The sequence below is a fragment of the Erpetoichthys calabaricus genome, chromosome 9, assembly GCF_900747795.2.
Source record: "Erpetoichthys calabaricus chromosome 9, fErpCal1.3, whole genome shotgun sequence".
Classification (NCBI taxonomy): Eukaryota; Metazoa; Chordata; class Cladistia; order Polypteriformes; family Polypteridae; genus Erpetoichthys; species Erpetoichthys calabaricus.
The window spans coordinates 47466856-47480796 of NC_041402.2; the positions used below are offsets into that span (position 1 = coordinate 47466856).

General features: G+C 39.0%; 1 protein-coding gene across 2 annotated transcripts in view; it reads left to right on the plus strand.

The window, feature by feature from the left end:
• hydin (HYDIN axonemal central pair apparatus protein) overlaps positions 1 to 13941 on the plus strand; it is a 365478-nt gene that overhangs the window by 94429 nt on the left and 257108 nt on the right. For both annotated transcript variants that reach the window (XM_051931627.1, XM_028809423.2), the window contains exons 40-46: positions 1772 to 1990; positions 4045 to 4205; positions 4795 to 4907; positions 6654 to 6879; positions 7027 to 7248; positions 8778 to 8916; positions 10808 to 10973. In XM_051931627.1, coding sequence (XP_051787587.1) covers positions 1772 to 1990; positions 4045 to 4205; positions 4795 to 4907; positions 6654 to 6879; positions 7027 to 7248; positions 8778 to 8916; positions 10808 to 10973 — 1246 coding nt within the window. The remainder of the gene's footprint in view (positions 1 to 1771; positions 1991 to 4044; positions 4206 to 4794; positions 4908 to 6653; positions 6880 to 7026; positions 7249 to 8777; positions 8917 to 10807; positions 10974 to 13941) is intronic.

The window sequence follows — 13941 nt, forward strand, 5'->3', positions numbered from 1 at the left end:
TATTTCAATGTTCCTTAAAAGTTTTGAAGAATCGAAGTTCTAAGCTTACAGATGGCTTCACGTCTATTACATAGCTTATTGTGTGGCTATTGAGTTTTTGGAGAAAGAAAAGTAAGGACAGGAATTGGAGGTTAGTATGTTTGAAAGAGACAGTACTGCTGTGATAAATTATTTCATTGAAGGTTGCGCATGGCGCAGCAAGCCTCTTGCATGAGACATGAACAAGCACTGCGCCACCGTCTTCCCATGTTTAATAACATGCTTTCATTCCTATCATCATGAAAAAGATATCACGTATACATGTCAGTATTTTAATTATTCAGAGAGCTGTAATATCACTAATGTAATGGATTATGTGTCCTGTCGGAGAAAGAGAAAGCCCGTTTAAAAAGCAGGTAGTGATTCATACACATAGAGCACATAGAAGATCAAATACAGAACAAAGCATTTAACATGCCACTTTAGTTACAATGGGATTTGAGAAACTAGTAAATTAAACGATTTTAAGATGAAGTTTATGATGTTCTACTTTAATGGCAAAATAAACTACGTGATTAAAGTGGAAATTTCGAGATTAAAGTTGACATTTCGTGCTTTTTTCCCCACTGTGTGCCTTTTTTTTGTCTGTACCCTAATAAGCTTTCATATGACACTCAGACGGTGGGCTACGACTCGCTTTTTCACGGCGACGTTGATAATGTGATTTCTTTTTTATTTCGGGCACTGTGCGACTTGAGCCTTCGAGTTTCTCCGACACTCTGTCACTCGATCAACTTCATTTTGTTGATTATACCACTGTTTAAACCAACAAATAGTACGTTTTTCCTTTGCCTCCACTTGGTATTCGCTGAAATTCTTATATTTTCCCCTGTGCTTTTCCCATTGTCTTTTCACAGAAGGCTATTTATATTGATTTGCATATTCAAAGAGGCGTAATTCTGGGAGGAGTTGGGGCGGGACAGAAGGCGCGTGCACGTGCATTACTTTTCACGAAGATCGGGATTTATGTGGTGGAAGAACGTGAAATTTTGCGTGCGCACAGATTCCTGCATCTGGATTTTTCTGTGCGTACGCACAATCCCGCTTTTGTGCTTACGCCATGTTATAGTGTGAGTTCTACGCACGGCGTTATACATGAGGCCCCAGGTCTTTTTGTGTTGCTCAGTTCACCAGCGCTTGCTTTCTTTTTCAGGCTGTACCAAACTGTAGATTTTGCCACTTGTAATATTGTAGCAATTTCTCAGACGGGTTTGTTCTGTTTTCGCAGCTTAAGGATGGCTTCTTTCACCTGCATGGAGAGCTCCTTTGACCGCATGTTGTCTGTTCACAGCAAAATCTTCCAAATGCAAGCACCACACCTCAAATCAACTCCAGGCCTTTTATCTGCTTAACTGATAATGACATAACGACGGACTTGCACACACCTGCCCATGAAATAGCCTTTGAGTCAATTGTCCAATTACTTTTGAGCCCCTGAAATGAAGGGATTGTGTTAAAAAATGCTTTAGTTGCCTCACATTTTTATGCAATCGTTTTGTTCACCCCACTGAATTAAAGCTGAAAGTCTGCACTTCAACTGCATCTGAGTTGTTTCATTTAAAATTCATTGTGGTAATGTACAGAAACAAAATTAGAAAAACGTTGTCTCTGTCCAAATATTTATGGACCTAACTGTACATTGTTCATAATAGATGTTTGTTAAGGAATAAAGGCCAAAACTTTTTAATACCAAATACTCTGAAACTCACACAGCATCTTTTCTTTTGTTTAGATGGGTCACGTTCATGCTGGATGCTCAAAGAATGTGACAGTTACCTTTAAATCTGAAAACCCAGTGTCATTCAGCTCTCAGACTGTGAAGTGCAAAATCAGCAAGATAACATTTCAACAACCAGTGGATAAAGTACCAGACTGGGATACCCGGTTACGGACTGTTAAATGGCTAGATACTGGAAAAGAATCGGGAACTCCTCGAGCCGCCAAGAAGAAGGTATGGCTATTTTCTGTTGTAGGGTGGCGCTATTAGGGAAAAAAATCATAATGTTTAGTGTTAACATGCAGGATAACTGTACAGGTATGACTGGATATAAAAGTTAAAGAAAAGAGGCTCAATCACTGTATGAGATAATAAACCGAGCAGGTTCACAGATTTGCTTGAAGAAACCCTAAAAAAAAGCTGAAAAGAGGAACTTTTTCTAATTATTTAACTTCTATATTTTTAAATAGTTTCTTCTCAGCTCATCATTACTAATTACTGCTATGAACCAAAATACTTAATTTCTTTCCATCCACACATTTTCTGACTTGCTGGTTCAGATAGACAAGTCCTGAAGCAAAGCACCAGTCTATCCCACCCTTACGCCATCTTAAGTGAGAGTCATTGATAAACTTAACATGCACGTGTTTGAAAAGAGGGAGAGAAACTGGCGTAGCTGGAGCAGAAGTCACACAGGCACTGGGGGGACATGCAAACTCCACACAGCCAGTGTCTGAGCCATTATTCCAACCCAGAGCTCTGGAGCTATGAGGTAGCAGTGCTAGCCACTCTCTGGCACTACATAATCTAAAACTGGAGTAAGAAGGTTTGCAAATGAATAGAATCTGCAATTGAAGTTACTGTTAAATTTAGTAATGTTTTACCATATAATGCACTTTGAATGTTATTCTTATTTCTATACAGTAGGTCTTGGAATACGCTTCTAAACACTATGTAAGTGTTAATGAATGTGTCAGGAACAAAGAGAAAAAAAATATGAAATATCTACAAGTAATTTGTCTAATCAGGGTTCTTTTTGTACACTTTTATTACTGCTTTTAAATAACTATCTATAAGATAGATAGATAGATAGATAGATAGATAGATAGATAGATAGATAGATAGATAGATAGATAGATAGATAGATAGATAGATAGATAGATAGATAGATAGATAGATAGGGTGTGGCAGAAGTGCTGACTTCCAGGACTCCTCACTCGTCCGGCACCCCCTGGCGGTGTCCACGGGCCCCTATAGGGTTGAGTTTCCATGCTACATCCCCGTGGTCTCCATGCCCACCAGGGCGGCTGCCCTCTTGTGGTCCAAGGGAGGCACAGTCCCTCTCCTGGTCCGTCCAGGCATTGCAGCTGGGCACAGCCCCCAGCCGACCACCACACGCTGCACTGCATCACGCAATCTCTTGAGCACTTCAAGGACACCGCTTGGCCAAATGTTGCACAGGGCAGTCTAATACACACACCTCACGGCAAACGTCGAAACTAGTGCCCCTCCAGCCTCCAGAAAAAATTTCCTGTTATTTTTGGGTCCCTCTTGTATATGAATGGTAAAGAAATTATACTGTGTATCCAAATTACAACACCAATAGTTTTACAAGGAATAAAATCTGAAATATAGAAAGTGGATAATACAAAAAGTGGAATGTGGTGTCATTTGAAAGTTGAACCCCCCCCCCCCATTTAGTTAATAGTCTGTCCTTTAGATTGCACATAATTGAATAAGGACATACAAGAATGACATGGAGGATGGAGTTGGGGCCTGGTGTTTCTGTAATGCAGCAATTCAGCCATCTTTGAATGAAGTAAGAAAAACTTTGCAATGTGGTATCAGGGTATACAACATGGTATTTTATTGGCAAAAAGGTGCACTTTAATTATAGCAATGAGGAAATGAATGATTCTTTGCAGTTTTTTAATTAATTTTGCATTGTTGTTCGGTCCCGCTGGCAAGTCTAAAACAATGGGGCTGTTTTTAAAGGGTTAATTATTTATACAGCTCATACAGCGGCTGTGGTCTCAGTCTTAATAATCAATTAAATAGCAGTGATTTGACATCACAATCCAAATAATGAGGTATTCTCATGTAAAACTGAAAGTCACAAATTAAGTGCCTTTTTTTAAATGTCAATCAAAACCATTTTGCAGATGTTTGAAGCGGTTCCTGACGCCTGTTCTTGAACTTAAATATGACCTTGAAGCTCAGTATCTTGAGGCTCAGCCATGAAATGTTTGCCTGCTTTTTGAAATATATGAATTGAAATCTTTCTGCAGGTGATTGAGACCGATCCCGAGCCTGCACACACCGTACTGGAGAACACGGCTCGTGAGCTGGTGCTGCGCGTCAGTGCTGTCTGCGATTATGTGCAGTTCAAGTGCAAATCAGAAACCATTCATTTTAAAGATACTCTCCTGTTCCAGACAAGAGTTGTTGAGTGAGTGTGCCTTACACCATTATACATTATCCCGCTACCGACACTATGTGTCCATGAGCAAGTCACTTGACCTGCCTGTGCTACAATTGGAAAACCAAAAGAAATGTAGCCCATTGTACCGTAAATGTTGTAAGTCGCCTTGGATAAAGGTGTCAGCTAGATACGTAAATGTAAATAACTTTAATGCCACCATAATCTTTTATCAAAATTGACTGTTTCTGCTATATCATGCTAGCCCCATGCTACAGTACACTTGTGTACCTTTTTCATTAAAGGATTGGGTAGTCGTGTCCCACCACATACAGAGCTGCTCTAATACACAAACCCTTGGATGTCTCTCATGTACAGTATTATAAAGCTGACACTAATCCCTATGGAGATTCCAAATTTTTCCAAGCATCAGTAAGACAAGGTAAAGTCTAACTGTTGTGATCTGCCCCATCCATCACCTTCAGGGCCCAAAGAATGCTTATAAATCTGGCCAAAGACAGTGTGTCTCCCTCAGACATATTTTATAATGCTTTCTTGTGACAGTACTAATGCCATCTTAATTATTTGTCTCAATCTGACTTTTTTCTTTGTGTGTTAGATTTCAAATTGCTAATACTGGCAACATTCAGTTAGAGTACTCCTGGCATAAATTAATGGAGACCAATGAGAAAGCTGTCAGCTTGTCTAATATGCGCACAGACTCAGTTGAAGGTAAGAAATCTAATGATACTCCATGCTTAACATCTTTTATTACGGTATTCCACGGCATTGGAATTAGATACATTTGTGGCGGCTCTTTGGCATCTTTAAGAGGGGTAATTAGGTGTAGTTTGTCTTGTACAGTAAACCACATCATTCTGGGTAAAGCCTCAGAGTCCACATTGCAGCTGGGACGGCTGACATTTCAGGAATCTATGAGAAATATACTTAACGACACAATTCAAAGTAAATAACCTTCATGCATAAACCAACAAATCCATTGTAACAGTTGAGGTATTTATCGACCTCTCGAACCCTCGGGTAGTACGCCAAACACCAGGTAAAAGTCCCAAGACTTTTTATTATTATGATAATAAAGTGCACTAAGCACCCTCCACTCCACACTACACATACAAATATGAATAATCAATAATCAAATTCAAATACCACTCCTCCTCTCCCAGACACTTCGCCACCCTTCCTCCCAGCTCAGCTCAGTGTCTGGGCTTTCCCAGAGTCCTTTTATACTCCCTGACCCGGTGGTGTTCCTGTTCCATTTCCCACAAGTCCTTATTCCTTCCGGGTCAGGGTAAATAGTCCTTATCTTCAACCTGGGAGCACGTCGTTTCTTCCTGTCATTGGATTATGACGCACTTCCGGGTTATAGGGCATATATGAGTCCATGGGCCTCCTGACAGCGACTCCCAGTGGTCCCCAAGGTATCTAGCAGGGCTGTGCATAAAAACTACATAGTCCATGAGGCCCTGCTGGAATTCAGGGCCCGTCCATGCTGTCGGGAGAGCTCCTCCTGGCGGCCTGGGGGTGAGGGCCGGAATATGAAGCCGGCCATCCATCACACCATGTAAAGTAAAACCGGCTCTACCTTCTAACCTCCTGTCCCACTCTAAGGTCAAGTAAAGTATGGTATTTTTCAAGTTAGTTATTTCTTCACAATTACTGTGTATATTAATTTACTACATGAAATTGTACACTTTTATAAATAAAAAAATAAATACCTAGCTTACTATTGTTCGTTATAACAGAGGTAAAGGACACTGGGGTCCAGTGTGAAAACATAAGCATTAAAATGTACCAAATATGTTCATATTTGCAAGGCAAGAGTGTTGTTGAGTATTGATCTGTGCACACAAATTCTAAAACGGTGTAACCATAACATAGGTAACGAGAAAAAGCAAAACCTTTTTCTGAGATTTTAAAAGGAGGTCAGCTATGTATTTCATTTCGCTGCTTGTCTTCCTCTATGGCAACTTTACTACCCAAGGAGCACTGTGACGGTCTGTGGTTGTCAGCTGCCATAGCATGACAGTCCCAGGTTCAAGGGTGTTATGGAAGCTGCAGCCAACCCGGACCATCATATTTGCAGTTTCACCTCAAAACTTTACTGTTAATGACATGGAATGTTGAAAAATAGAAAACAATCACTGAAAAAAGTCACATTCACCCTCTCTTACAGTCTTTCACTATACAGAAGCTTATTCCCCACACTAAGAAAAAAGTTTATTGCATTATTTTGCAGACATATTGCCTACTGCTGCCACTATCATCATGCATGTGCATTGTATGGTGGTCTAGCTAGAGAAAGGTTTAGCGTGTAGAAATCGAGTTCATACTGAAGACTGTAAGTTTAGTACAGATATTTTAGCAAAGGCAGAGTGGTAGTGCAGAGCTGTCATTCCTACCTCACAGTAATAGGGTCTGCATGTTTCATAAAGTTTTTGCATTACTTTGTATTCCTAGTAATCTCTGCTGTGCAAATGCCTGGAACACGGCCTGGAAGTCGTGCAGTCAGCCTACCTGCAAGTGCAATTGAGAGTGCCTCATCCTTGGCTTCTAGTGATCAGGACTTTATGCCTTTTACCATTGAGCCTCAGATTGGAGTAATTGACCCCGGAAATAAACAGGCTTTCTTGATTAAGTTTTCTCCCACTGAATTAGGCGAATATGAGGCACGACTTATTTGCAGGTAAGAATAAGATCAAACAAAAATACACCCTACTTTCATTTTTACTCTGACTGGGCTCAAAACTGATTCTTCAAGGCTCTGTTAGAAGTTACACATTTGAACAATGTTTTATACTGAATAACTGCTGTATTATTCCTCTGGTGTTAGTATACCAAATCTGAAGAACGCTCAAGGACCTACAATTGCTGTGAAGGGTCGAAGCCTTCTACCATATTGCCATTTTGACTTGGAAGATTCTGACTATATCCGCAGCAACAAAAGGAATCCTGAGATGCGGGGTCCTCATGGAGCTCCTCCAAGAGCTGCTCTGGATACCAACACCAGAGTTATTGAGTTCTCATCAGTTGGGCTCAGAACACCTATGTCCAGGTATTTCTCTAGATTTCCTATTATCATATGATTGATATATGTTTCCATCCATTTTTTGAAATCGGTTGGCCTAGGTGAGGATTGTGGGGAGGTGGAACCTACCCAGATTCAGCTGTGGGTAGAGATGGACACATCTTCACATACTAGCCCAGGTTAGAGTCACCAATAACCTTAATATGCACACCTTTTACATAATATACCCATATTAAACCAACTGTTCAAAACACCATTGGGTCCAGATCTGAAGGTCCCAAAGTCCTACTGTCCACCACAGTACTTGCTCACTTATTCCACATATCTCCAATTCTTTGTGTAAAGAAATACTTCCTAACGTTTGTGTGAAATCTGCCCTTAACAAGTTTCCAACCGTGTCCGCATTCAAAAAATCATTTTATAATAACAAGGATCTGCTGTACTAATTTTCTTCATAATTTTAAAAACTTCAGTCATGTTTCCTCTTAATCTCTGTTTCCTTCAACTGAAAAGTTTCACTTCCTTCAACCTCTCCTCATGGCTCAAACCTTCTAGTGAGCTATAAGGATGGATTAAGGAGTGAGTTGGAATTTGAACTAAGGAATCCTGGCAGAGAGACAGCAGTGCTAACCAATGAGCTGCCTTGCCATCTTGTTATAGAGTTCATACCCAGATAAATGTTAACTGTGCATCCTTTTTAGAATTGCTGCTCTATTATATGTTACCATGTATTTTACGTGTAGAAAACTGCAAAGAAGTTTGTCGCCGTGTTGTAATAATTAGCATGAACCCCAAGTTAGATTTTTCACATTCTTCACATGCCTGCATGTGTTCCTTTTGGTATTCTGGTTTTCCATCCACATCCTAAAAGACATGCAGGTCAGGTTATTATCAATTAAAAAACTGGACAACTGGACCGGTGCTCTGTTTCCTGCTTGGATAGCCTTTGATTCCCCCAACCCTATTTTGAATTAAATATGTTTAAGAATACTATATGTTTTTGAAACTGAAATGAATAAAACATCATTAGCATACTGAAGGTGAAATTTTTATGTGTGAATATCTGTCACTTGTTCAACAGCTTATGGGATGCCACTGAAACTAAAACTTTTTTAATTAGTTTGCCTGAGCACTGATACACACTGAATTGCCAGATAATTCACCGCTGTAACAAAAGTAAAATGTTGAGGATGAAGAAGATATTAACACTGTGCGCTTAAATAAATCTCACAAATTTCTCCTGCACATGATGTTTCACCCTCCTCTTTTATTCCATTAAACTCAATGGTCACTGGGACCTGTGTGTGCCAGTGCTACTATACTAGTATTTCTGCTTTAATGTCTGCTTGTGCTATTCAGTATGTCTTGGAGGTTTAATGAAAATATGGAATGGACCTGTCAACAGCCAGACATGTTTTATAAAACAATGAAAATAAATCAGTTGATGACTATCTGGAAACAAGTGTACTTTACATCTGAGATTTCAGTTTCAAAAAGTTATGTACATGCAGAGTCTTTAAAGCTTTTTTTTAATTGAATCTTGTCTGTCACCTTAGGACCTTCACCATAATGAACCCCACTAGCTCATCTTATACCTTCCAGTGGAAGTGTGAAGATCCAGTGGACATGAAGGTGCAACCTGATTTTAAGTGCCTTACAGAGAAAGGCAACGTCAGTGCACAGAAGAAGGCTGAGGTGGGTGTTTCTTACTCCAAGTCTGGTTCAGCCATGTATCTCTCCATGCATTACCTGAAATGTCTTTGCAGTAAATACACTGTCACAGGAGGTCATAAATAATCTGTTCAGCATCAGTCCAATGGGAGGTACAAAAGTATTTAAGTATGAAAAAAATGAACGCATGTATTATATCAGTCTTTAATGTAGTGATCTTAATGATGTGAACACAATGATCAACAGTGAAATTCAGCCCATATATCTGTATGTACACAGTGTACCTTACCATATATTGTAGGCTTCTTTTTTTCTTCTGACAGGGCATTGATCTATCTATCTATCTATCTATCTATCTATCTATCTATCTATCTATCTATCTATCTATCTATCTATCTATCTGTCTGTCTGTCTGTCTGTCTGTCTGTCTGTCTGTCTGTCTGTCTGTCTGTCTGTCTGTCATTTTAACCTAAAACATGTAATTTTCTTCAAATGAGGCCTTTTATCTTTGAAATACAATGCAGCCCAACCACGTATTGCCTGAAAAATATTTTTTTTACTTGTACTTGCAAATAAAAAGCACACACTCATCTGCCCACCACCCACAGGACACTGAACACCATTGAAAGGAAGTTGAACTGAGCTTGAGATTTAATACCACTCTTGCTTGTGGAGTTTCCAAAAAGCAGCTCATCAACAGGTCTGTAGCTCACTGCAGTGAAGGCAAGCAACTGGTACTCCTCTTGTCCATGCTGAGAACCATGGACTCCGCTAGCGGCCTCCAGAAGTTTGTTTGATGAGAACATCTGATAGCTGGACTGGCAGATATTAATGGTGACAACTAATAAATTGCCCTCAAGCAGTGAGTGGTTTGCCAGGTTTGGGGATTATTTTGTGCTTTTTTTAAAACGAAGTGCACTTGTCTAAAACATAAGGTTTCTTTTTTCACTCCCTTTTGATGGTTACAAACAGACACTTTCTATTTCCATGAACTTTACAGTTTCTGCCCGTTCTCCTATTCTGCATCTTGGTGGAAAGTTCCAGCTAGGACTGTGTGACAGTTTTTCTCTGCTAATGTAGATTCCGTTTAAATCATGCTCCTTGTTTCATACAACATATATCTCAAAGTCATAATATAATTTCTATCACACACTATGTATTTTATATAATGTATAGTATGTGAATGTACTATATATCCAATGGACAAAACACAGGATCTATCCATGGACAGGGTGCCATGTCTTTAGGATGTGGGTTGGCCAGCAGTAGCCAGTAGGTCAGAATTTGATCTCTGTCTCCTGGAGCTTTGTGGCAGCAGCTCTGTGTTACTCCATAAATGTCGGTTATATGTGAAAACAGCATACAAAAAGAGCATACAAGTCTGTAAAGCAATTAAAATGACAGATCGATTTCCCCTCATGTTACAGTAAGGTAAGTTACAGTATACTTGTATATCATAGAGGAAATACAAAAAAAATGTTTTTTCAAGGTTGTGTATTACATTTCAAACTTAACTGTTCAGATTTGTCTACTTTGGAGATTTCAGTTTGACTCGTTTCAAGTAGAACTTGATGATATGCCTTTATACAGCTATCATATAGTTTGATGGCCATGAATTACAAAATACTATATATTAATATATATATATATTATATTATATTTAATTGAATGCTTCATGATACATTTTTGGAAAAAAAAGTCTGCAGTCACTGTGATTATCCACCCCTGTAATACACAATATGTGCTCTAAGTTACTGAGAATGATAATCAGCACAAAAATAGTTGTACATGTTGAATAGTTTTAACATTAATGGTTGAAATGCACAGTGACTGCACTCACGCCCTTTGCATTTCAAATGAAACTCTTCTCAGATAGGAGTTAAAGTCTTTTGTTTTCTTTATAATCTTTTGATAGATCACTTTTGAGTTTCACCCTCAAAAACTTGATATCACTGAGTCTTTCTGGAGCTTCTTGATTCCGGAACAGAATATCCTCGTACCTTTTCTTTTGGTGGGAAGGACAAGAGAGCCTGTGGTGTCCTTGGATCGGTCCCACCTGAACTACAAGTCTCTCCTCATAGGTAAGGTGGTCTCAGCCACTGTGTACTGCATTCTTTAGTAACTGTCTGAGAGCTGTCAGCACCAGTATTGATAACTACATATACACTCCATTAGACCATTTAGAGGCAAATTTGTTCAAAGACAAAATATGAGCTATGACAGGCAAATGCTTCCAGGGAACATGAAAATAGCATAAGCAGAGGGAAATTACACTTTGATGAAAAAAAGCAGAAAAATTACAGAGATCAGTGACTTTAATTTTCTAAATTGTTATTTAATAATATTATCTTCAAATATTTATATCCAGCCATCCATTATCCAACCCACTATATCATAACTGCAAGGTCACGGGGGTCTGCTGGAGCCAATCCCAGCCAACACAGGAAACAAACCCCGGGCAGGGCGCCAGCCCACTGCAGGACACACACAAACACACCAAGCACAATTTAGAATCGCCAATGCACCTAACCTGCATGTCTTTGGACTGTGGGAGGAAACCCACGCAGACACGGCAGAACATGCAAACTCCACGCAGGGAGGACCCGGGAAGCGAACCCTGGTCTCCTTACTGCAAGGCAGCAGCGCTACCCACTGCGCCACCGTGCTGCCCTCAAATATTTATGTGTTTTATTAAATAAGAATGATTGATAGTGCTATGAATAATTATGTACACTGCATGAAAGGGTGTGTGTTCTTCAACGATTGTATTTATGGATATTTGATCTTCATTTCAACAATATTAATAGATAACAAATAACAATAAAATATTCTTTGTAGTTATTTATTGAAATCAGGAAATGTTACTGTCTGGTGTGGAAAAAAGTACACCAGTAACTCCAGTAGCAGGTGTCACTGAAAATGAAGATAAATGAACTGATTTAAGAACTGCACAAAATACGTTTCTGAAACTTGCTTTGCTAGTGTTCTTCTGCTGTTGTTTCACTTTCTTGCTGTGTGCATCTTACAGTTTGTGATAATTGTCTGTAAAATGTCTTTAAAGGATAAGTTTGAACAGGTTTCTTAAAAGAAAGAAGCAGCCTTCTATCAGTGTTTTGTCACAGCCAGGGTTTATTCCTTGGCTTATGTTTATTTTCTGTTTTATTATCATTTTTGAGTACTTTTTTTATATTTGTATGTACCTTCTGTGATATTTATCTGTGATTTAGTAATTATCTACTGTTGCTTAAAATTTACATCCATTCCTTTTTTAATTTTGTGGGTGATACCCCAAGAGGCAGAGCCACCCTCACATTGCTGCTGCAGAGATCTCCTTAGAGCTTTACATTCAGCTAGGGAAGAAGACCTTGGTAGTGGTGCATTTAGTTTCTAGTGCTGTCATTTTTAAGTGTTTGTTTTTTGTTTGGATTTACTGGCTTTGTGATTATTTTTGTTCTTTGTATTAGATTTCTGCTGTTAGGACTTGTTTGCTTGAGATTCCCTTCTAGGCAACTCCTTTTTGTTCTTTTTGAGCCTCTTTTCATATATTTTTCTATTTTGTTAATAAACCTTTTTCATATATAAAGTTTTTTTTAGTGAAACTTCTCTCTGCAAACCAGTTTTATCACTTTCTCTCCAATGTAAGGAATTTTAAGATTTTGTTTTCACATATTTCTAGCATTATAAAGTTTTGAAACCAAAAACTCTTTTAGGTCTGCTTAGGCTGAAGCCATCCAGTAAAGTATTGGGGTCAGGCTTACTTTGGTGAGGCTTTTTCTGGACAGGTTAGAGACATCAGTGGGTGGGCTTAGTTTTATACAAGCTTCTTTTGGAAACAAGGATACATGAACTCCCGAAGTCTTTTCTGGAAGTTTTAGACACGTGAGCTCTGCCTTCAGGAAGAAAACCTGGGGAAAGGGACAGATAGAATTTATGAGCCCCTTTGATATGAGGTGCACTGCTTCAGGGAATAAAGAAAGTAAGCTGTATAAAGTCAGAGAACTGAGTAATAGAGAGCTGACTAGAGATTAATTGACCTTAGTCAAATCGAGACTTCATGCAACTACACGATTAAGTGCCCCCTAAAAGAATAAAGATGTAAAACTATCAAGTTGTATTATTTGGATACCCACATTTCTACTTTGCTTTCATTTATGCCACCAGCTGTTTGCTGATGAAACTTATTGAACCTGCTTTCCGTCTTGTACATTTTGCTCTACTTTATAGCCAGGGGATGAGAAACTGTGTTATTTTCTCAGCTTGTTTAATCAAAGCTGAGGGAGAAAAAGAACATTGCCAATAGACAAGCTACAGCAACTGTCATACTGGGTGAAGTCTTAAGGTAGTGGACTATAGTACTGGGTGCATGTGCATCGCAATTATGATCTGTGTATTTCAGAATGTTAGTTAGTGTGACAACAGGCACACAGGAGTAGTAACAGAGGTGTAACATATAACTGCTGGTCTATAGGAAAATAATCTATGCTTTTAATAAAATAAGATTTATGTTTTAAGGAGAGGTGTCACCAAAAGCTTTCCCACAATAAAACATTTGGTGCCGTGAGAGAGTGAACATGTTGATTTAATTTTATAGTGCAATAAAGCATACTCCCTTGGGAAGAAATAAACTCTTCTAATTGCCTATTAGTCTCCTACATCAATTTGGAAGAATTTTTGCTCAGTCCTTTTTTACACAACTACTTCAACTGTGTTATGTGTTATGATTAAGGGTTTTCTTGCGTGTACTGAAAACTTCAAGTCCCCCATAGAGCATTTCTGTGAAGTAAAGATCTCGGCTGTGACTTGATCATTCCTCCGTTTTTGAGTCGTTCTTTTGGGGATTTGCTGGAGTGTTCTAAGTTATTGTCTTGTTGCAAATTACACATATAGTTTAACATCAGCCACTGTCCTCAGGAAACCCCTTATGAAATTCATTGTTGAATCTATAAAAGCAAGTTGGTAGGAAAGCAGCCCCACACCATAATGCTTCCAGTATCATGCTTTACAGCAGGTGTAAGGTTGTTTTGGTCAAAGGTAGGCTTTGTTTTTTGC